The sequence below is a fragment of the Stegodyphus dumicola genome, chromosome 1, assembly GCF_044657685.1.
Source record: "Stegodyphus dumicola isolate Sdum_Otavi_A_Nest chromosome 1, ASM4465768v1".
In the NCBI taxonomy this organism is placed as follows: domain Eukaryota; kingdom Metazoa; phylum Arthropoda; class Arachnida; order Araneae; family Eresidae; genus Stegodyphus; species Stegodyphus dumicola.
Genome location: NC_140768.1, coordinates 283,195,174 through 283,216,685, shown reverse-complemented (window position 1 = coordinate 283,216,685; position 21,512 = coordinate 283,195,174). Strand labels below are relative to the sequence as shown.

The 21,512-nt window shown below is 32.3% G+C and overlaps 1 protein-coding gene across 1 annotated transcript; it reads right to left on the bottom strand.

Moving 5' to 3' along the window:
- Positions 1-570: 570 nt before the first annotated feature.
- Positions 571-20,922, bottom strand: eca (transmembrane p24 trafficking protein eclair). Its single transcript, XM_035367291.2, has 4 exons — positions 20,703-20,922; positions 13,005-13,225; positions 6,738-6,884; positions 571-2,213 (listed from the first exon to the last, which is right to left on the bottom strand). Exons 1-4 carry the CDS (start codon positions 20,851-20,853, stop codon positions 2,064-2,066), a joined length of 669 nt encoding a protein of 222 aa, XP_035223182.1. The 5' UTR covers positions 20,854-20,922; the 3' UTR covers positions 571-2,063.
- Positions 20,923-21,512: the final 590 nt, after the last annotated feature.

Here is a 21,512-nt window from a genome sequence, read left to right as displayed (position 1 = left end):
TCAAGTTAGTACTTCCATTAATCTAAATTTAGAAAAATAAAATTATGAATAATAAATTTATTTCAGATATAATTGTTTTATTTGACTTTTCCTGTAAATTTTTTTTAGTATGTAAAAACAAGTTATTTTTTAAAATTTGAGTAGTTAATGCATAACCTCTTTTTATTTTAGTATTCTGCAAATGAAATTTCATGTGGTTTGTTTATTGATTACAGTGAAATATGTAGTAGCCTTTATGAATCTCTTTGTAGCAAAGCAGGCAGTTTAAGGCAAACTTGCTTGTCTTCATATGAATTTCTCACCAATAAAACTTTTACAAAATTAAAGATTTAACTGATGATCATAAATAAATACTTTCTTTTAGAGGTATGATAAATCTAAAAAGATTCTCATATCTTTCAATAAAAATAAAAGAAAAAAGGGGAAATGAACTAACAGTGAAAGTTGTGAAATAAAGCAGAATTTAAAACTTGAGTCTAATGGAAAACAAATTTAAGAGTAGAATTTTTAATAATACCCCTATATTTATTATGAAAATACAAATGGAATTTTAGTAAGTCAAATACATAATTAAAACTTCTGAATCTTCGTTTATTTTTATTTATTTAAGAAAATTTAACAGAAAGTATTTTGGTTACATTTCAAGTTTTGTTTAACAATAAAATACTAAACAGCTGTTATTAAAGAATTCAACTAAGATGTCAACCCATTCCAATTAACAGACAACTAGAGGTGCGCAAAATCAAGCATTTGTATAATAAAAAACATAACTAGAAATATTCAAGATTTTTTTACCAACAGATTATCCACATTCAGAAAATTTTAGGGTTAATTTTTTTAAGAGAACACACCGATTACTTAAAAATTCCAATAGATTTTACTATATAGAATAATAAAATAGTTTTTCAATCAAATCCTCTATGATATGATACTAAATTACTACAAAAAAATGCACATATTTCATTCTTTTTTTAATTAATGGAAGCATTAATTATCAATAAAAGGAATACTTTCAAATTTTGAGTTAAAATACTTAACAGTGTTTAGATTAGTATTAAAATGTTCAATCTTTTAAGGATCTACTGGATTTGAATGTCCCATCCCTACTTTCTTTCAAATCTTAACATTAAAAGTATAAAAAAACTATTCATATCATAAACCATCTTAAAGCCAGTTAAATTTTTTTTTGATAAATTGATTAATGAAATTATTGTTTTTAAAAGTCTGTAACCATGTTAGATGAATAAATTAACACATTCCATGTTAACAAATAATTTACTTATCTTCCAAAAACTCACATAGTTTTATATCAAAGTAATCACATAATCAATGGAAACATAAGAACAGCAAAATTAAAAATTATCAGATCAGTAAATGCTACTAAGGCTTCTCTGTTGTTACTTTCAATAATAATAATAATAATAATAATAAATTAAGTTGTTATAAGAATTTTAAAATAATTCTGTTCCACATATATAAATTCATTTACAGGGAAAAGTTACAGATTTTTCTCTTTTAAATAGTAAAGTGCAAGCTTCTTTGACAATAAAACATAAAAAATTATACTATTAAAAATTATTAATTTCAAATGCAAAAGCAATACATTATTTACAGTAACATAAAATATAGAATTCAACAAACAAATTAAAAAAGAAAAAAAATCATAAAATTTATTTCAAAACACTTCTATAAAATATACATACATGTAGACAACATCAAATTAATGTTATTTACTGTTGCAAAAAAGTTTCTTTGATTTGAACTAAAATGTTCATTCTAGAAAATATTTTATTTTACCTTTGCACATAAATTATAATAATATTCTAAGTATCTGAAATTTTACATCATTATTGTAAGCTTACTGCTTCACATCTTCCCCCCAAATTGATGAAATAATGCTGTCTAATGGCAATATACTATATTATTTATTCCAAATTTAATACAAAAGATAAAAATGCACAAATTTTTTTATTTACGAATGTTTTATTTAATATGATTATGAATACTTTTGTATCAGCATTTTGTGACAAATTATGTAGAATGCCAAAAAACAGTACATTAATTTACACCAGTTTCTTAGCTTGAAAGAAGCTTTTCAAATGCCTCATTTGCCAGAAGCCCATTAAAAGCAATATTCCAGTTTGTACAAGAGACCACCATAAAACTCTTTGATTTGTACTTTCACTTGTTTGACGGAATCGTTCTTCTCGATACTGCAATTGAAAGAAAACAGTTTTTTAAAAAATTACACAGTATATTAAATATTATGATGTTTAGTCATTTTCAACAATGAAATAATTACACTAAAAATGAGAAAATTCCTTAGTAATAAATATATACAGCCATATATAAATTAATAAAATCCTTGAAAATAATGTTTTAATTTTCAGCAAATGGATAACTCAAGAAATGCACATAACTTTATTTATATAACCAAGAATTTAAGTCTACAATCCAAAACTGAAGGAATAAGTATATGCTATAGAAAAGTGTAAATCTCTATAAAAACTATTCAATCATTTTCAACTCTAAAAATCATTACGCAGCCTTAGTATAATGTGGAAGGTAGTTACAATAGGCTGAATACACTTGTTGCATGGCTATCAATGGAAGTGATATGCTGTTGAGAAAGTATCTGCACTGTATAAAAATATATTTATAATGACTATGTGAATTAGTAAATCTACATAGTAAAAAAAAGTCTGGGAAGCTTTTAAGCTGAAAATGTTCAATGCTCATGCACTGCAACTGCCAGCATTGAACAATCACAGACTACTATTTCCGACCCTGTTATAGGACAACAGACAATAAAGTCAAACTTCCGTTAACCAGAAACTCCTTATTAATGGATAATTCTAGAACTCCCAGGTTCTTGAAATAGGACAGGAGTGCATTCCCATTTAGTGACTGCCCTTTGATAATGGATAAAAACCTTGGTCTCATGAATATCCAACTAATGGGAGGTTCAGCTGCACTCACACAAAATTTTAAAGCACACTGCATGACAGCAACATTCATTGTATAGCTAACTATTATTGTTAATTATTAACCTTAATTGTTCTTCCATCGCTCTTGTGATTGGCATTCAAATCCCACTTCTGACACCAAAAAATGTTGCATGCGTACGGGTTCGTAATGGACTGAATGCACAAGTCGATATAAAGTTAATAAAATTTATTCTTATCCCAAGAAATAAAACAAAATGCTGAAATTTTCTCAGAGATATTCGTACAATATTGTAATATCTCATAGTAGTTATATTTTGAACTACTAAAATATATATAGAACTCAATTCAAAAACAAAGCTAATCCAATCTCACAGCAATTCGTTACAGCACTAAGTAAAAAACTGAATCAAGATGTTTTGATCCTGCTTTTATAAGCTATTTAATCCTGCGCAAGAACATTCTGGTATTTTCTCGATTTTTCTGTATAGCAAAAGAGTACAATTATGAGATATCTATTTATTAAAATGTTAAATGTTCCTGTAGTTTAATTTTTCCGGCATAGTTTTCTCTTCAAATAAGTCTTGTGCTGCATTGCATGGGAATATAAAACAATTTTAATTATAAATTCTACTAATAATAGCTAAATAAATACGAAATCTGTAACAATATATATGTGCACACGTGCATGCATGAATACTTTTCTGAATACAGTCCCAATAACAGAAGAGTACCCATTGTTTTTAGTAAAGGCTAACAACTAAAAACCAGGAAATTTAATGATCTACCCGGAAAGGTGATGAAAACCTGGACGTCTTCTGGTACAACCAAGAGTGTTGGCAGCTATGGAATGTATAAGATTTCACAAGCAACATCAAATAACTGAACAATATATAATATAGAATGAAACACAACAGAATTCAAATATGGCACAGCACACAGGAACGGCATGCCTATGGGAGGAGATGCAGTTCATGTTATTATATATGAGGAAAACCATAAAAGAACAGAATACACAGCAGACTATATTAAAAGAGAATTATGCAGTTTCTAACTTTGAAATCGAAAAGAAATAAAAGGGGAATTTTTCATGTAGAAATAGGGAGGTGTTTTTTACTCTGCATAGCAATGCCTCATAAAAGAGATTTCAAAGACTTTAATTTATAATGTAAAATTCAGATAGCTGAACTACAGATGGAGGACAAAATAATACGAAATAATGGAAAATCTTTATTATTTTTATTTATCTTGAGAAATAATGGAAAATCTTTATTAACAGGGGGTTGGATCACCCTTTGACTGAAGTATAGATTGAATTTGACGTGGGATAGATGTATAAAGGTCATGGACAATATTTAAAGAATATTAAGCCATTCCTCCTGCAAAGTGGTTTCTAATTCCGAAAGTCCGGATGGAGGTGAAAATTGGGAACGAAGTTTGGACTCCAAATATGCCCATAAATGTTCAATAATATTCAAGTCCGAAGACTGAGGAAGGCCAAGCGAGATGTTCAATTGCCTCGTCTTGCTATTTGAACCATTCTTGAATACACCTAGCAGTGTGGATAGGGATGTTGTCCTCTATAGGTCACTCCCCAGGAAATACAGTCTGGACAAAAAGATGGACATGATACCCTAGAATACTTAGATAGTGATTGCATGTGATCTTCCCATGCAGAATAATAAGTGGCCCAAGACTGCGCCAAGATATCGCACTCCATACCATAATGGCGCCACTCCCATGTTTCACAGTCGGCAAGAGGCAGTTAGGATGAAACGCTTCTTTGGGCATTCTCCAGACATAAACATGTCTGGTCGTCTGAAATAGGGTGAATGACGATTCATCTGACCATATTACCTTTTGCCACTGCTGTGGGGGCCAGCCTTTGTGATCTCTGCACCGTAAGCATTAGTTGCAGTCACCAAGGGTCTACGAATTGCCACTCTGCCATAAATGTTCGCAGCATGAAGTTCCCTTTTGACAGTTTTTGTTGAAATGGAGCCCTGAAGATGACTGTTCATTTCAGATGTAATCTCAGATAACGATTGCTTGTGCTTTCGGGCTACTACGCGTTTCAAGACCCATCTATCCCTATCAGCCAGCTTTGACTTTCAGCCACTGTTGTGAAGACGTCGTCTTACCCTCTTTCGTGCAAGCTGTTATAATGCCTGATACCATACTTCCTTGCCCACCCCGCAAGGTTTGTTATTTCCATAACCGATGCTCCACTTAAACGTGCTCCAACTATCATTCTTCTTTGGAACTCTGACAGGCCTGACATTTCAATTTCTCACAGACAGTTCGATCGAAGCATGCAATGCAGGTGACTGCTGTTGAGAGACTAATACCTTCCTCTTCACGCTCACTAAGTGGCAGACTTCTGTCGCACGTGGAGCGGCTGTACTGCAGGTGTGAAGTAAGTCATACATTTTCACAGGTGTTTGCATTATTTTGTCCTCCAGCAGTATTTGTAATATGATTCTGATGTAAAATATATTAGCATTTAATTAGCTATTCTAAATTTTAGGTTCTTCAGCTAATTTCATTTTCTTACACTTTTATACTGAAAAATAGAATAAAAACTTATTTATCAACATACTTTTAAATATAACGAAAATAAAATAATTCTTATACATAGTATTTGTGTAGATAAACTTGATAATGCACTATATATTGAAGTAAAATAAAATTAAATACAAATATTAACTGATTCAACATTGCTTAAATCTTTAAAATTCTAGAAATGTTTACAGCACACTTAAGACAACTCAGATCAAGTGAAATATAATAATAATAATAATAAAGGTGACTAAAATGCAATAAGAAAAAATACAGTTCAGATGAAGAAAATTCAATAATAAAAATTATTCTGAAAATCAATAGGTGTGGGCAAAATGAAAATTTTCCTTAGAAAAAGCTAAAAATTATAAACCAAAAAATTTAGTGATCTACTCAGTGATGGGAAGAATAAATGAAGGTTTCCCAGTAAAACTGGCAAATCTGGCAGCTATGATATGTGTAAGTACTAGCATGTTTTAAGCAATTTTAGATGGAGCCACTGCTAATGCTTGGAATGCAGAAAGAAGTCAACACATCTCTGGTTGCAGTTACTATTCTTCAATGGTGATGTGCATGATAAAAGTGAAAAGAATAGCATGTTTACAAAACATAAAAAAGCAGTCATGGATAAAGAATGAGATGGCTGTTGCAAAAATGCACTGGAAATTTTATCCAGACTTACTTGAAACTTGACAATTATGCATTATTATACTGGAATGCTTGCAAGATGGGTAGGTATGTTTCATTTAAATTTAAATAGTCAGGATATTTGGCCTTTACAAGTCACCAATCTATTCTTTAATGACCTGTAAGTAGTGCGATGTCTCTTTTCTGTTGAATGCCAATGGATTGTTCAGGAATTTGGTAAAAGTTAAACTCAGTTACCAAACTTTGTGAACATATTAATTCCATCCATATTCAATCAGTACTCTTCACAATATCACAATACATCACTGCAGTCAACAAAAATCCACTTGCTGATGGCATTCAATGGTTTCCATTAATTAAGAGAAAACTGCAAGATCTTGCTAGTGATTACATTGACTACTATATAATTTTGCTTTTGAGTTTGATTAAATGATCATACTAGCAGTATTGCCACTAGTTTATTTACAACCATCAAATATGATACCTTCTACCCTTTAAGTTAATATGGTATTTAAGAAAATAGAAGTCCACATTTACCTCTCCAAACATGAACATTTATTCATCCATTAATTAAAAAACACTTACCCTTTGGTAATTCTGCTCTTTACTTATTTGTTCCACTTGGTCTAATAATTGACGAACTCGAAGTTGTAATTCAGTTAGCTTTTCTTTCTGAGCCACATTGCCATAATCAACTGCATGTTCTCCAACTTGAATATCCAAATGAACTCTCTGTAATAAAAAATAATTAATACAATACAAAGTCCAAGATCAGGACTCATCAAGACTTCGGCGATTCCGGATTTGTGATATTGCAGGATATTAAACCATTAGTTTAAATCTAGTAAGATAAGATGACATGTAGAAATTATAAAATTAAAAATATGAAATAGTGATTTATGATCTTAAGGGAATAAATAAAACATTACTAAAAAAGTTCAATATGTATTTGTGTTCAATATTTCTTTCAACTGTTTAATTTATTTCATTTTTTTTTTCTAATACTTTCACTTTCAGTCAACAGAGAGACACAATATCTTGCTCACAAAGTTCCGTTGTTCAAGTCCTGTTACTGCTGCACTGGAAATTCCCACTAAATTGTCAGTTGGAATTATTTCCTTCTCAAGAACCTCTCTGTCACAATCTTCACTATTAGTAGCGGATTTTCTCGATTTAGAACAATACTACAGAATTTGCTGTCTGTTAGTTAACTGATGATTGGGGCATTGATTTAGTCCAAAGAGGCTTTGCCCCTGAAAGACTATTGTTTTCTTTTTGCAATTTTGCGTCGACTCACTACAAACGGCGAATCACTTTTCAAACTGTTGCCATAAAGTATTATTGCCCTGTGTTATATTTAAAGATATTACATAATGAAAAATTTACATAAATGTATGTACATTTTGCGCATTGTGATAAAACAATGGTATATAGAGCTACTGAATTTTGAATGACATAATAATACTACAAATATGGGCATGTGGAACACCAAATTCAAAATTTGTTTTATTATCGATTTCATATTCTGTAAAACTTTAATGAAGTTTTGATTAACAAACTCAAGGATTTCAAAGCGAGCAATGGCAGAATTGTACAGAAAAAACATTTTTACCTGTACTGCATTTTTATCCGTCTCTGTACTGGCAATTTTAAAGATATGCTGATTTTAAAACTATTTTGCGATGCTGCTGTTGAACTGAATTTTATGGTTTAAGTGTGAAGAACGTGATATTAATAAATAAATGTAACACACAAAATGTTAAAAAAAAGCACCCCTTTGGACATAATTTAAAATCTGAAACATTTTAGATTTTTTAAAATTTTATTTTATGTATTTATGTTTTTAAAGTGGTTCAGGACAGAAGAAAAAAGAAAAGAAACTTTGTTAGATGTAATTCAGTGGAATTATAAGTGTCCTGTTTGTACGAAGGAAATGCGTATGGTCGAAAATAATGATCGTTCAAATGGCTTTGAATGGGTTTGTCATAAGAAAGGTTCACATGCTCACCATATAAAGCATTCCATTAGAAAGGGAACATGGTTTGAGGAAAGTTTTTGGTGCTGTTAAGGAATTTTGTGTGCCACAGACTGAAGACACAGAAATTTCTAAATAAGGTAAGTGGATATTTCCTTTGTGTAGTGCATAGATGTGATAGTAGTGTGTAGTGCTTTTTCATTGTTTGATTTAAAATGCAGTTTATTGAGGTTATATATTTTTTGTTTGGCTCTAGTGTAGAATTGGGTGCTCCTTCAATTTTTAAGTAAAAGTAGATAGATGTATGCATGGACAAAGTCAAGTCAGTGTGCAATGTCGAGTTTCTGTATGTATGCTCTTTATGTAACTTAATTTAACAGTTGATACATGAATACTGTACACAACATTACAACACACTAATATACATATTTATGTTATATATTACTGCCCATTTTCAGGCACTGACAAGTTTTAGAGATAAATATATAAATATATATATATATATATAACTGTTACTATAGCTTTCACATATCTTCACTTTTAGCTCAATAAACAGTACTTTATATAACACCAGAAAAAGTAGTCATGTGAGATAATATAGTTACAAAATAACATATAGTTAAAGGAGGAATACAAAAAAATAACTATTTTATCTCAGTCTCACTCGATCCTGATTAAAAATTTTTAGGGAAAAAGCTTTTTCTTTTTTGCTACTTTTGCAACCAACTTTTCTAATTTCCGTTTGCGAGCTAGTCTCAATTTCTTTTCAGCAGCTTTTATACAATCCATTGATACCTTTTTATTTTCTGAAATGTTTAATTGCTTTTTTTTTTAAGATTCTCGCTTCTCCTTTTCTATCTCTAGCTCTTCTTTGTACAGTTTATGAACATTCCTTAAATTTTTACATAGAGTTTTGTGTACTGGAGAATGCAAGTGGTTATCCGTATGTCCGACAGATGGCGCCAGCACCGATTGCTGAAATTATTAAAGTCAGCTCTCGTTTGACGGTTGCTTGCTCTTCTTTGATTCGATATTCATACGCATCTAGTTCCGCCTTTCCACATAAGCCTCACCTACTTTGCCTTGATGTGAAACAACGTATTTCGCAATCTTGGCTCGGGCAAACTCGAAAAGTTCGCAACAAGGGGTGCCCGCGTTTGATCGCTAACCCGGCGTAATATTATACGATGGCATGATGTCAAGTTTTTTTACAAAGAAAAGAGGAAGAGAGAGAGCATGTTTTCCATTTATTCCCCCCTCCCCACATATGCCGGTCGTGATTTCTCAACGATTCTGCATCGATCTCAGAAACAGCCCGGGTGATGTTCAAAAAAACGTAATTCCGCGAAAATGCAGAAAACTTTTAGGCCTGGGCTGCGACTTGTTTTGAAAATGAGGCGTAAAAGGTTACCAGCGAGGATATTCCGTTTGTGATCAGTTGTACCGTTATTGGCGACTTTATCAGTAAAACGGAAAAGTACCGAAGAATGCTATGCACAAATGTAATACATATCCTATGTTGTGCTTTCGAGACATGGAAAACGCAAGCTGAATTTCATCAATTGGCTCAGTAGAACGAGAGATATAGAACTGTCTCCCCCCTTTTTTTTTGGCACAGTGTTTAAAAGGGCAACAGAGGTAGTGTACAGATGGCAAGATCAATAGTACGAAATGATTTCATAGGCTCAATGGAAGTAGATATCCTGTCCATTATTGAGGAGACCAATCATTTGCTCAATTTGTCCATCTCAAGGATTTGTATTTCTACTTCCCCACAGCAGATTATGTTCATTTAAAATTGTCAATAATATTAAAGGGTTCTGACAGCTGCTCTCTTATTGACGGCTTCATTCAGAGTCAGATATATAGAACTAACAAAAACTAATTCTTTTATGTTAGCATGAATAGCAACTGCTTGAAGGCATGTTGCTGAAGGAAGCACAGTCAGCTGATAGTCACGTGAAGTGAGAAGAATTCAGATAAACAATGGGTGTAGCAATTTGTGAACTTACTTAATATTCAGTGGATTCAAAACTCTTTAATGAGACCATTACTGAGGAGACCAGGGTTACAAGAACCATCAAATTCATTCTCATGGCATGTTTTCAATCAAAATGAGGTAGTCAGACAATAAAAACTGGAACTGCTAGGTTAAAAGGGTTCCATTTTGTGCCAAATATAAATCCTGCTATGAAATTTAATAAGAGATAGAAAAGGTAATCCTAACAGCTTGTTCAGATTCATGAGGGAGGGAAAAAAACAAGCATTTAATTAAATTCCCCCCTTTCAAAAAATAAAAAATATAAAATAATTTTACCACAATAATCTGTTTACAAGAATGCAAAGCTGCTAATTTAATACTGTTGAAAACATTTATGTCTTCTCATATAATCAACAAAATATTATCTTAAGCAAGCAGAAATCTAGACAGTGGCAAAGAGCACTGCACTGTTATTTTGCCATTTTGCAATACTAAATCACATAAACAAAACTACTGCTTTTATCTGGAAAAAAAAGAAAAATGCTACTTTTTAAAATTGATGCCCCATTAACCAAACAACAGATTTATGGATTATTTCACAAGAATTTAACAACATATTTATCTGGAAACTTGTATTTAACTTATGCATATTTATAGTTATGGATATAACTTTGCGAAATTTTAAGTCACTCATTCTCTTGGCATTTGATTTAATTAAGATAGCTAAAAAAATGGAAGCTCATTTAAATTACAGTGGTGCCTCGCACAAAGAACGCTGCACACAACGAACTTCATTTCATGATTCATACAGTGAACTTCGTTTCACACAACGAAGTCGCCCGAGCTTCCACGATCGCTGCCGATGTATTGCATCCTTCCGCGCAGGCAGTCGTTAGTTATTGTGCTTAACTTAAGCCCGTATCGCGGCAATACCTCCTTTTAAGTTAAACTCAATATCATCCTTTTAAGTTAAAATCAATATTTTTTTATATCATGGCTTCTAAAACAAGCAGGAAGGTGATTTCTGTTGAAATGAAACAGGAAATAATTAGAAGGAGTGAATGTGGAGTAAAACAGTGTGACCTCGTCAAAGAGTTTGGCCTCAGCAAGACCACCATTTTGACAAACAAGGATGCAATCAAATCAGCCAAAGTAGCCAAAGGAGTATCAAAACTATTTCATGAAAAACATAGGTCTTCAATCCACGAGGAAATGGAGAGACTATTAGCGATTTAAATTAAGGACAGGCAGGTGAAAGGTGACGTAACAACCCAAGATATTTTCTGTCACAAAGCCAAGAGAATTTATGACGATTTAAAGAAAAACGTCCCTGGAAGTAGCAGCAATCAAGATAATGAAGAAGAATTCAAAGCCAGCAGGGGGTGGTTTTTTAGATTTAAGAAAAGGTGTGGAATTCACAGCGTTACTATGCATGGTGAGGCTGGCAGTGCTGACAAGAAAGAAGCAGAAAAGTTCTCTATTAACTTTCAAAAATGCATTAGGGATGAAGGATACTGCCCACAACAAGTGTTCAATGCCGATGAAACAGGTCTTTTCTGGAAAAGAATGCCAAGCAGAACCTTCATTACAAAAGAGGAGAAGAAATTGCCAGGACACAAAGCCATGAAAGGACAGACTTACCCTTATGTTTTCGTCTAATGCCAGCGGAGACCTCAAGATCAAACCTCTATTGGTTTATCACTCTGAAAATCCAAGAATTTTCAAGAAAAATAACATTATTAAGTCCAAACTGCCCGTCCATTGGAAGTCCAATCAAAAAGCCTGGGTGACCCAAGTTGTCTTCAACGAATGGATTCTGGAAACCTTTGCTCCTGCCGTGAAGAAATTCTTGCTGGAAAAAGAACTGCCGCTCAAAGCCCTTCTGATACTTGACAATGCCCCTTCTCACTCAAAAGACCTAGAGGAAATATTGCAGGAAAATTATCCTTTTATCAAGGTGCAGTATTTGCCACCAAACACCACATCCATTCTTCAGCCAATGGATCAGCAAGTTATTGCGAACTTTAAAAAAACTCTACATTAGAGCCCTCTTTAATAAGGTGTTTGAAGAATGCGAGTTTGGTGGAAACAATATGACTGTACGAAAGTTTTGGAAGGAGAAATTTGATGTCCTTACGGCAATACAACTTATACAGAAGGCCTGGGAAGAAGTGTCACAAAGGACCCTCATTTCTGCTTGGAAGATGCTTGTGCCTTCGTGGACCCAGGAAGAAGCAGTAGTTAATGACACAGAAGTAGTGAAGGACATCATCACAGTGGCCCAAAGGTTGGAATTAGAGGTAGAGGAGCTTATTGAGGAACACAAAGAAGAGCTGACAACTGACAAGCTCGAAGCACTTCTGGTCCAGCAACAGAACAATGCTCAAAGGGAAGAGTCATCTGATAACGAGGAGCAACAGTCAAACAATCCCAACTGCTGACATCAAGAACATCCTGGTCTAATGGAAAGCAGTTCAGGAGTTTACCAATGCCCACTATCCAGATTCAGCTGAAGCAAACAGGATCAACGATCTTTACTCCGATACTCTTGTCCGTTATTTCCAGCAGATGTTGGATGAAGATGTGCAAGATTCGGTAGACTCTACTTAGTCTGTCTTAAAATTAAAAAAATGCGTTTTTTTTTTTTTTTTTTTTTAATTATGTTTTTAGATGTATCTAAATAAAAATAATAACAAAAAATTTATCTTTTTTTATGTCATAGCATATTTTATGCTACAGAATGAATTATTTTTTTTTAACATGTATTGTTATGGGAAAATGCGTTTCATATAACGAACTTTTCGCATAACAAACTTGCTCCTGGAACGAATTAAGTTCGTTGTGTGAGGCACCACTGTACATATAAAAATAAAATTATGCAGTAAAATTTTCTTACCAACTGGCTACCACTAAACCACTTTGTTGTGTTTGAATAAAGGCATATAACATGTTCTCCAGGTATACTAGAAGTGAAAGAAAATTTGCCTTCAGAACTATAAACTTTAGAAAGGATTAGCTTTTCATCTGGGTCTCTAATTTCAACATGCATTCCAATCCCAGGACTAGATGGCATAAATCCTCCTGTTTTGGGATCATGCAATTCACATTTGTAATTTCCTGTGAATAAAAGATAATTTTAAAATGCTTAAATAACATCACTATCTAGTTTGATTCAACATATTTTCTATAGCAGGGTTTCTTAAACTGTGGGTCGCGGCACTTGCAGCAGGGGGTCGGCAAAAATTTTAGGAGCTTTGATATTTCTTTAACTTATTATAATAATTTTACAATTACCAAATATTTTTACACAGTATATCTGAAAATAGATAAAGATAAGACAATACAGACAAAGAAAAATACACAGTATATCTCAAAATAGATAAAGATAAGACAATACAGACAAAGAAAAAAAAAAGTTCTGACGCATTTTTTTCATAGTTTAATTTTCCTTGCTTTGCGAGTGACGCTGTTATTTCATCTGTTACTTATTTAAAATGTTCACATTGTTCTATGTCTTCAAATTAGAAATTAAAGTTAATGTGCTAAATCTGCAATTGTATATTACAGTACAAGTGAAAAAAATTAACAGTTTCACTTACACGTGTGCCGGATTTGCTTAATACTTATGGGGTCCCACAAAATTTTTGCAAAAATTATGGAGTCCTGTGGTTGTGAAAAAAATTTCACTGATAAAAAGGGGTCACAACTGAAAAAAGTTTAAGAAACCCCGTTCTATAGAATGTGAGGTGCACCAACCATATTTATAGTGAAATTAAATATGATTATTTACCCACCTTTGCAAAAGTCTTTTGCTGCTCAAGAAGTGATGAAGCACATGCCTGATGGCTTTAAAACTGATGTCATTTTATTCAAAACTTACATCAATATAAGACTGTTTTTTATTTAATTTTAAATTCTACATTTTCATGTTTGTTTTTGAATCAAATTATATTTCAAATGATTATAACATTTAATAAAATGTAATTATTCATTTTCCCCATATTAATGTACATTGTGCATGTCAACAGAAGGGAAAAAACAGTATTTGTCCGATTATCTGCACCTCTGGTTTCAATAGTCAGCAGAACTGCCATATTTTGTGTATATTTTTAAGAACAGTTAATTCCTGATTAAAAGTTATGCTCATTTATTGCAGAATGATCAAAAATTATCACAATAAAGCAAAACTTTTAAGGAAATACAAAAAGGAGAAGAAAATGCTTGGAAAAGCAGCAATAATAGCAGATCATGTCACAATAATTAGGAATTGTTTTTGTCTGAAAGAGTATGTACGAGGGCCATCCAGGAAGTAGATTACGTTTCCGTCTGTGTCCGCTAGGGGCGGGGCTAGCGCGGCCATCTTGGGGTCAGAGCGTTGCGCAGCTCAGTCTGCATCTAGCCGTGCTAGTGAGAGGTTCGTGCTGTGCTCCGTTCAGATACTGTGACGGTTTGAAATGTCTGCGTTAATTGAAAATCCCGCGAGCTGCGAGGTGCGCTCAGTAATAAGGTTTCTGACTGCAAAAAACTGTAAACCGATAGAAATCTATCGGCAGCTTCGTGAAGTGTATGGGGACAACATTATCACTGAAGGTGGAGTGCGTCAGTGGGTCATAAGATTTCAAAATGGCCGAACCAATGTTCACGACGAAGATCGAAGTGGGAGACCCAGCATAGTGACCGCCGAACTTCTCGAAAAAGTCGATGCTAAAGTCCGTGAAAATCGAAATTTCACAATAACGGAACTTTCTTTGAGTTTTCCACAAATTTCGCGAAGTTTGTTGCACGAAATCATCAGCGAAAAGCTTGGTTACCACAAGTTTTGTGCAAGATGGAAGGCAAGAAGAGGTAACGAAGTGGTTGAAGGCGTAGGCGGCCGAATTTTTCGACGAAGGAATTTCCAAGCTCGTACATCGCTACGATAAATGCCTTACTTTGTATGGTGACTATGTAGAAAAGTAGTATTTGAGTGTGGCTTTCATCTGTATATAATAAAATTTGTTTCCTATACTTTGTTTATTTTTTTATTCCAAAACGTAATCTACTTTCTGGATAGCCCTCGTAATTTAATTGCATATTAGCTGGACTATATAAATAACATTAAATAACCAGCTAGAATTAAATTTCTAAATGATAAAAATAAGTGGTAAAAGTATAGTTTAGGGTACCCCTTGGCGAAACTTGGTGATTTTTGGCGGTACATGGATACAGATTTTGTGCAATTCTTTGACTCGGCTTGCAAAGCCAAAATAACAAGACAAACAATTGCACAAACTCGGTATCCATGTACACATCGACTTATTTTCACTTAAAAAAAAATTCCCGAACCACACAAAAATGGCATTGCGCACTCCTCTGGCTTTATCCATGTACACGTCGACCTATTTTCACTTTAAAAAAATCCCCAAATTGGACAAAAATGGCATTGCGCACTCTTTTAATTTTATTCATTCTGACTTACATATCGACCTATTTTCACTTAAAAAAAAATCCCCGAATTGCACAAACTTGCATTGAGCTCTCCCTTTACTTTGTCCATATACATATCGATACATTTTCACTTAAAAAGTCAAAGGAGCACCAAATTCTACAATATAGGCAAACAAAAAATATATAATTTCTGTAAAATACATTTTAAACCAAACAATAAAATAACATAAAAAAGGAAAAACATGTTACACATTTAAGCACTACCAAAAGCAAATATTCACTTACCATGATTTTCGAGTTCGCTTCGTACACCCAAAGCCATGTGAAAATCAAAATATCAATCATATTCAAATGACTTTTTTCCAAACCAGGTACTCTTCCTGATCGAATGCTTCACATAGTGACCATCTGAATCTTTCTTCCTACAAACCCATTCAAATCCATCTAAACGGTTTTTACGTTCGACTAGACGCATATCCTTCCTACATACAGGACACTTATAATGGCTACTAAGTAAACCTTCATTTACACACCAGTCAGTTAAGCTCTTTTCCCCTTTCGCTCCAAGTCGTACAGAAACTTCAAATTAATCTTACTACATTCGGCCATTCTATTGTCTAAAGAATCAAACCAACAGACCCCACAGAAACGCTTACAAAACATCCCATGATTCAAAATTTCCCAGAATCATGCACCCGATTACACCACAATAGGGTTTCCATAACATTCAACTACTTAGGCCAGCATAAATGAAACAACAATTTGGCGATAAATCAAACAACAACTTCACCATAATACGAGGGGTACCTTAAAGTCTACTCTACTCAAATAAGTTATTGATTTTCTATTATTCTGCAGCTATTAATTTTCTGTTGTTTCTCACTGACTCCTGTTAAAATATAGAAATATCATTTAAAAAAAAAAAAAAAAAAAAAAACTTTGTTTTAACATGTGTTTGTTTTAAATGCTGATTTAATTTACATTACCAAATGAATTTATTCTCCATATTAAACTGCTTAAAAATTCAAGTAAATTGTTAATATTTTTTACTATAAATTACAATATGGTTTTTACACCTGCTGTTAGAAAAGTAAATTTGGGGAAACTCGAAATTTTATCCCCACCATTACTCTAGTAACCTAGAAGTCTACTATATTACACGTCACTTACTCATGCATAGATGTACCCCACATGTGTTTGAATACACGTGGACTGTGAATGTACCACTTTGAATTTCAATTAGTATCTACCAGCTGTACAGATGTAAATACTGGCCATGTAAATGACTTACATATTATCGCAACCACTTTAGCAGAAGTCACTAAATTTTCAGAATGTGTCAAACTCTTGCAATCATGCACATAACGATTCTTCTGGCAACCATGATCATAACAATCCTTCAGTCAAGTCACATCGTCATTTTCGTATGCATTCTTTTTTAATGTATTCCAATGGTTTTTATAAACAAGATATTTTTAAATATGTGCTTGTGGAATTTCCCAGCGATAAAAGAAACTGAGTTAAAACTTTGATGCAAAATCTTTAAAAGTGAACAACGAAGAGATGTATTTGGTAAATAGCAAATGTTACCGAAGTTGGCACAATGCCCTATCTCTGCAATTCTCCGATTTTTTTTTTAAGTGTAAATGAATTACTGTATACTTGAGAAGAATAGCACAAAAAATACAGAAAGATTTGGAGAAAAATATGAGTAATTCATATTTTAAAATCTAATAATTAAAATTTGTATCGGCTGATCTTTAGAATATGGTAAGTGGTAGTTTGGCGACATTTTGGAGGCGATAAAGGTTACTACCTGGGACTTTGGTAATAATGTGAGCAGTAAGTACTCAGTTCTGATTACGCATTATTTTGTGTGAGGGAAATGAGAGATCATGGGATATGTCAAGTGATATTAATGGACGAATTACGGTTCTTTAATCGGAAAAGGAGGGAAATCGGGAAAAAATCTGGAAATTTTGTATTTGGCTTTATTCTGTGTTGTGTGAAATGGTGTTCGTTAATTTTTGGATCCCATGGCCCTAACTAAAGTGAATTCGAAATGGGTATTTAGTGGGATTGAAAGGGGTAGTAATAAGTGTTTCTTTAAGGTTGTGCGAGATAGAAGTAAAGATGTTTTATTAAGTTATTTATTTTACCTGGTACCTTCCTGTGAACTATAAGTATGATTTTAAAGATCCTGACTTTGGTAATAATGTGAGAAGTACTCAGTTCCGATTACGCATTATTTTGTGTGAGGGAAATGAGAGATCATGAGATATGTCATGTGACATTAATGGACGAATTACAGTTCTTTAATCGGAAAAAGGGGGGGGATTTGGAAAACTGTAGTACTATATTATTTTGTATTAAGCTTCATTGTGTGTCGTGTGAAATAGTGGAAGTGTGCATGCCACGTAATGAAGATTCTGAAGATTAGGTAAGTTAGTATTTTTAATCATTTGAGGATATTATTTTTATGCATTGTTCTAAATGTAAGGAGTAAATAAATTAATATGGTATTATTGGAAAATTGTTATTAGCAATGATTTAGTTTAAAGTAATTAGGATTGTAATCTAATTTTTATTAATTTAATGTATGTGCTTATTTATATTTTAAGTAGTGTTTTTTAATTTAATTATATTTTAATTTAATGTTTGTGATTTTGTGAGTTATATGTTTGTAGTATTTTGGAATACGTTTGAGTAGAATGCGTTAAGTATTTTCATGCATTTTCGTGAAGTTTTTGAAAAAAGCAGTGTACATGGATATAGTGAAGAGTGTGCGCAATGCCATTTTTGTGCAATTCTGGGATGTTTTTTTAAGTAAAAATATGTCGACGTGTACATGGCTTAGTGATATTTTAATTAAATGATAGTTATTTTGTGAATTTTATGTTTGGTATACATTTCAGTTGAAGTAAATGTGCATGGAAGTAATTTAAATATTTGACACTAAGTATTTGTAACCATTTTTAATGTTTGCGGTATGAATTCATTGGTGACGTTTATAATATAATAGATAATTTAGAGGTAAAAGTTTTTGGATATTTTATTTATTTTATACGTGGAAATGTTCATTTTTGGAAAGGGTATATACTTTTTGCGATCAGGTAGTTTCATATATGTTCTTTTTACCGGATTTAAAGATTCACAAAATTTTCATGCATTTTCGTGAAATTTTTCTAATTTATGAGAAAAAAGGAGTGTACATGGATATGGTGAAGAGTGTGCGCAATGCCATTTTTGTGCTATTCTGGGATTTTTTTTTTAAGTAAAATTAAGTCGACGTGTACACGGTTTAGTGATATTTTAATTAAATGATAGTTATTTTGTGAATTTTATGTTTGTAGGAATTTGGTATACGTTTTAGTTGAAGTAAACGTGCATGGAAATAATTTAAATATTTGACACTAAGTATTTGTAACCATTTGTAATGTTTGCGGTATGAATTCGTTGGTGACTTTTATAATATAATAGATAATTTAGAGGTAAAAGTTTTTGGATATTTTATTTATTTTATACATGTAAACGTTCATCCTTGGAAAGGGTATATACTTTTTCGTGATCAGGTAATTTCATATATGTGCTTTTTACCGAGTTTAAAGATTCACAGATTTTTTTGCATTTTCGTGCAAATTTTTGTAATTTATGAGAAAATAGCAGTGTAGATGGATAAAGTTAAGAGTGTGTGCAATGCCATTTTTGTGCAATTCTGGGATTTTTTTTAAGTAAAAATAAGTCGACGTGTAAATGGTTTATGTGTATGTGCTATTCTGAAAAACGTGCAAGGAGTTTGCGATTGTGCACTTTTTCCCAATTTTGCAGTTAATATTTGTCATGATTAAGCAGTTTTGTTACATAAAATTTCTAGCATAAGTGTAATTCGGCTAGTAGATTCTTGTAAAAGTGTTCAGTAAATAAAAAGAAAAGAAACATGTCTTTACTTCGTGAAGACAAAATGGCGGCGAAAAAAAAAATAGAGGGTTGCCGTAGCAGAGTTGGTCGCCAAATTTTCGCTAAGTTACCATAATCCAAAGATCAACCTTTGTATTTTAAATTCCTAAAGTATGTTTTCTTTTCCTATCTTGATAATATTTGCCAGCTTACAATAAATAGCCATAGTTCGGGAATCTTTTTAAGAAAGTCTCGAAAACTATTAACTTGGACCCAACACTTAATTTTTACCTGTAAAACATCATCAAAATATACCAAGGTGCTTAGTAATGATTTTTTTATTCTTCTTATAAAGTTTTTTATGTTTCTTTTTATTACTGCTTATGAATCGAGCACTGCCATAATGCTAGTTAAAAAAAATTTTTATGCCAATTTACAAAGTTGCCAACTAGAGGTCACATTTTGTGTGGGGGGGGTGCAGATAATAAGTATATTAAAAACCGTACTCAATATATTTGAAAATCTCAGTTAGCTAGAAGGAGAAAACATTACAAAGTGTGAAAAATTCACGACTATGGAAATGATGGATATAATTATAAATATTTAAAATTGCTAAAATATTTTGTTGTACTACCTTTAGCAAGCTGAAGTATTTGCCTAAAAAGTAACCATTTTTCTAAAATCCTACATGCACATTATCTTATCTTACTTATTTATTTAAAATTAATTTAACTTTACTATTTATTCCTTTGAAACAATCTTACTCCTACATTTATACTCAAAGTATAATAATTAATTACGTTAAATTATAACCAAACATGCAATTTTTTAAATTTCGAACTAAGATCAAACTTTTTTTAATTATTTGAATAAGTGAAAATTTTTTTAATTAATTGCAAATGTAGAAGATATGGGAGAAGCCCTTGCCTGAGAGTGACATTTGAAATGCATTCTGATACATATATCATATCTGTATGCAAGAACAGCGAAATTTAAATGTACTATGGAGCATTAAGATGGAATAATAAAATGACTTGATAACGAAAGGCTTGCAGTAATAACAAATACTATAAGGCTCACTGTAATAACAAATACTATAGTGATTTTTGGAAACTAAATTTAGTTTACTTCACCGTATGATAAAAGTAATTTGCCTGAATTAAACAAGTATAAACACAGCAATATTACAAAGAACAAACTCAAATATTGAAGAGAAACTGATTCAACACCAGCAGACGATTTTAAAGTGAAAAGAAACCGGTCATCTCACCTACGACGAGTGTTTCATCTGGAATTTCCTCAATAAAGCATTTTCTTTCGGTTTCAGAAATATGAAAATATAAAGCAGATGTCTGTGATACATATATCATTAAAAGAAAAACTATCATGAGGAAAAATCTGAATTCATTATACAGCACCATAGTTAGTAACTCGAGAACACGTTACAGTCATCAATGTGTATAAAAACAAGGACACAACGCCACGTAACGTGAACAATTGCCACTATGTATTAGTTAATTGTAAGCTGTTACTTTTTTGAGCTAAAGACGTAAATCTTTATGCTTGAAGACTATATTAAACAAACCCGTTGTACTTTCCTGTTCTGAAATACTCCTGAGGTACATTGTAACATGTCATGATATTTAAAATTAAATTATTGTTTTTGAAATATTGGAAGAGATGTTTATATCTTTAAATATATAATATGGAAAAGCTGAAAACATTCATTCACCAAAAAAGAGGGGGGTCAATATAAATTGAAACTGAATTAAGTCTGCAGTGCAAACAAGTTTAAAATTAGGGAAATGCGCAAATGTGAAACTCAATTTTTTTAACTTATAAGTGTACTTTTTGTTGTTTTCAGCATTTAGATATATTAATCCTTCAATTTTAAGAGTTATCGGTGGATACATAATATTAAAAAAAAATTTTTAAGCCTTCACTTGTGTTATTGTCGTTTACTTCGGATATAGTATATGCGCCAGGATTTTCATGTACCTTTTTGTTGTGCCCACACGCAAGCATCTTGACAGGCTTTTCTTGATCATATGGCGTAATTTTCTCTGTAACTCTTTGGATT

Bases quoted from the DNA above. Each gene is read 5' to 3' on its own strand.
- eca (XM_035367291.2), bottom strand. From the start codon at position 20,853: ATGGTGCTGTATAATGAATTCAGATTTTTCCTCATGATAGTTTTTCTT. The intron at 6,885-13,004 runs GTAAGAAAATTT...TTTTTATTACAG, and splicing joins GGTTTAGTGGTAGCCAGTTG to AGAGTTCATTTGGATATTCA. The intron at 2,214-6,737 runs GTAAGTGTTTTT...TTTCAATTGCAG, and splicing joins AAGAGCAGAATTACCAAAGG to TATCGAGAAGAACGATTCCG.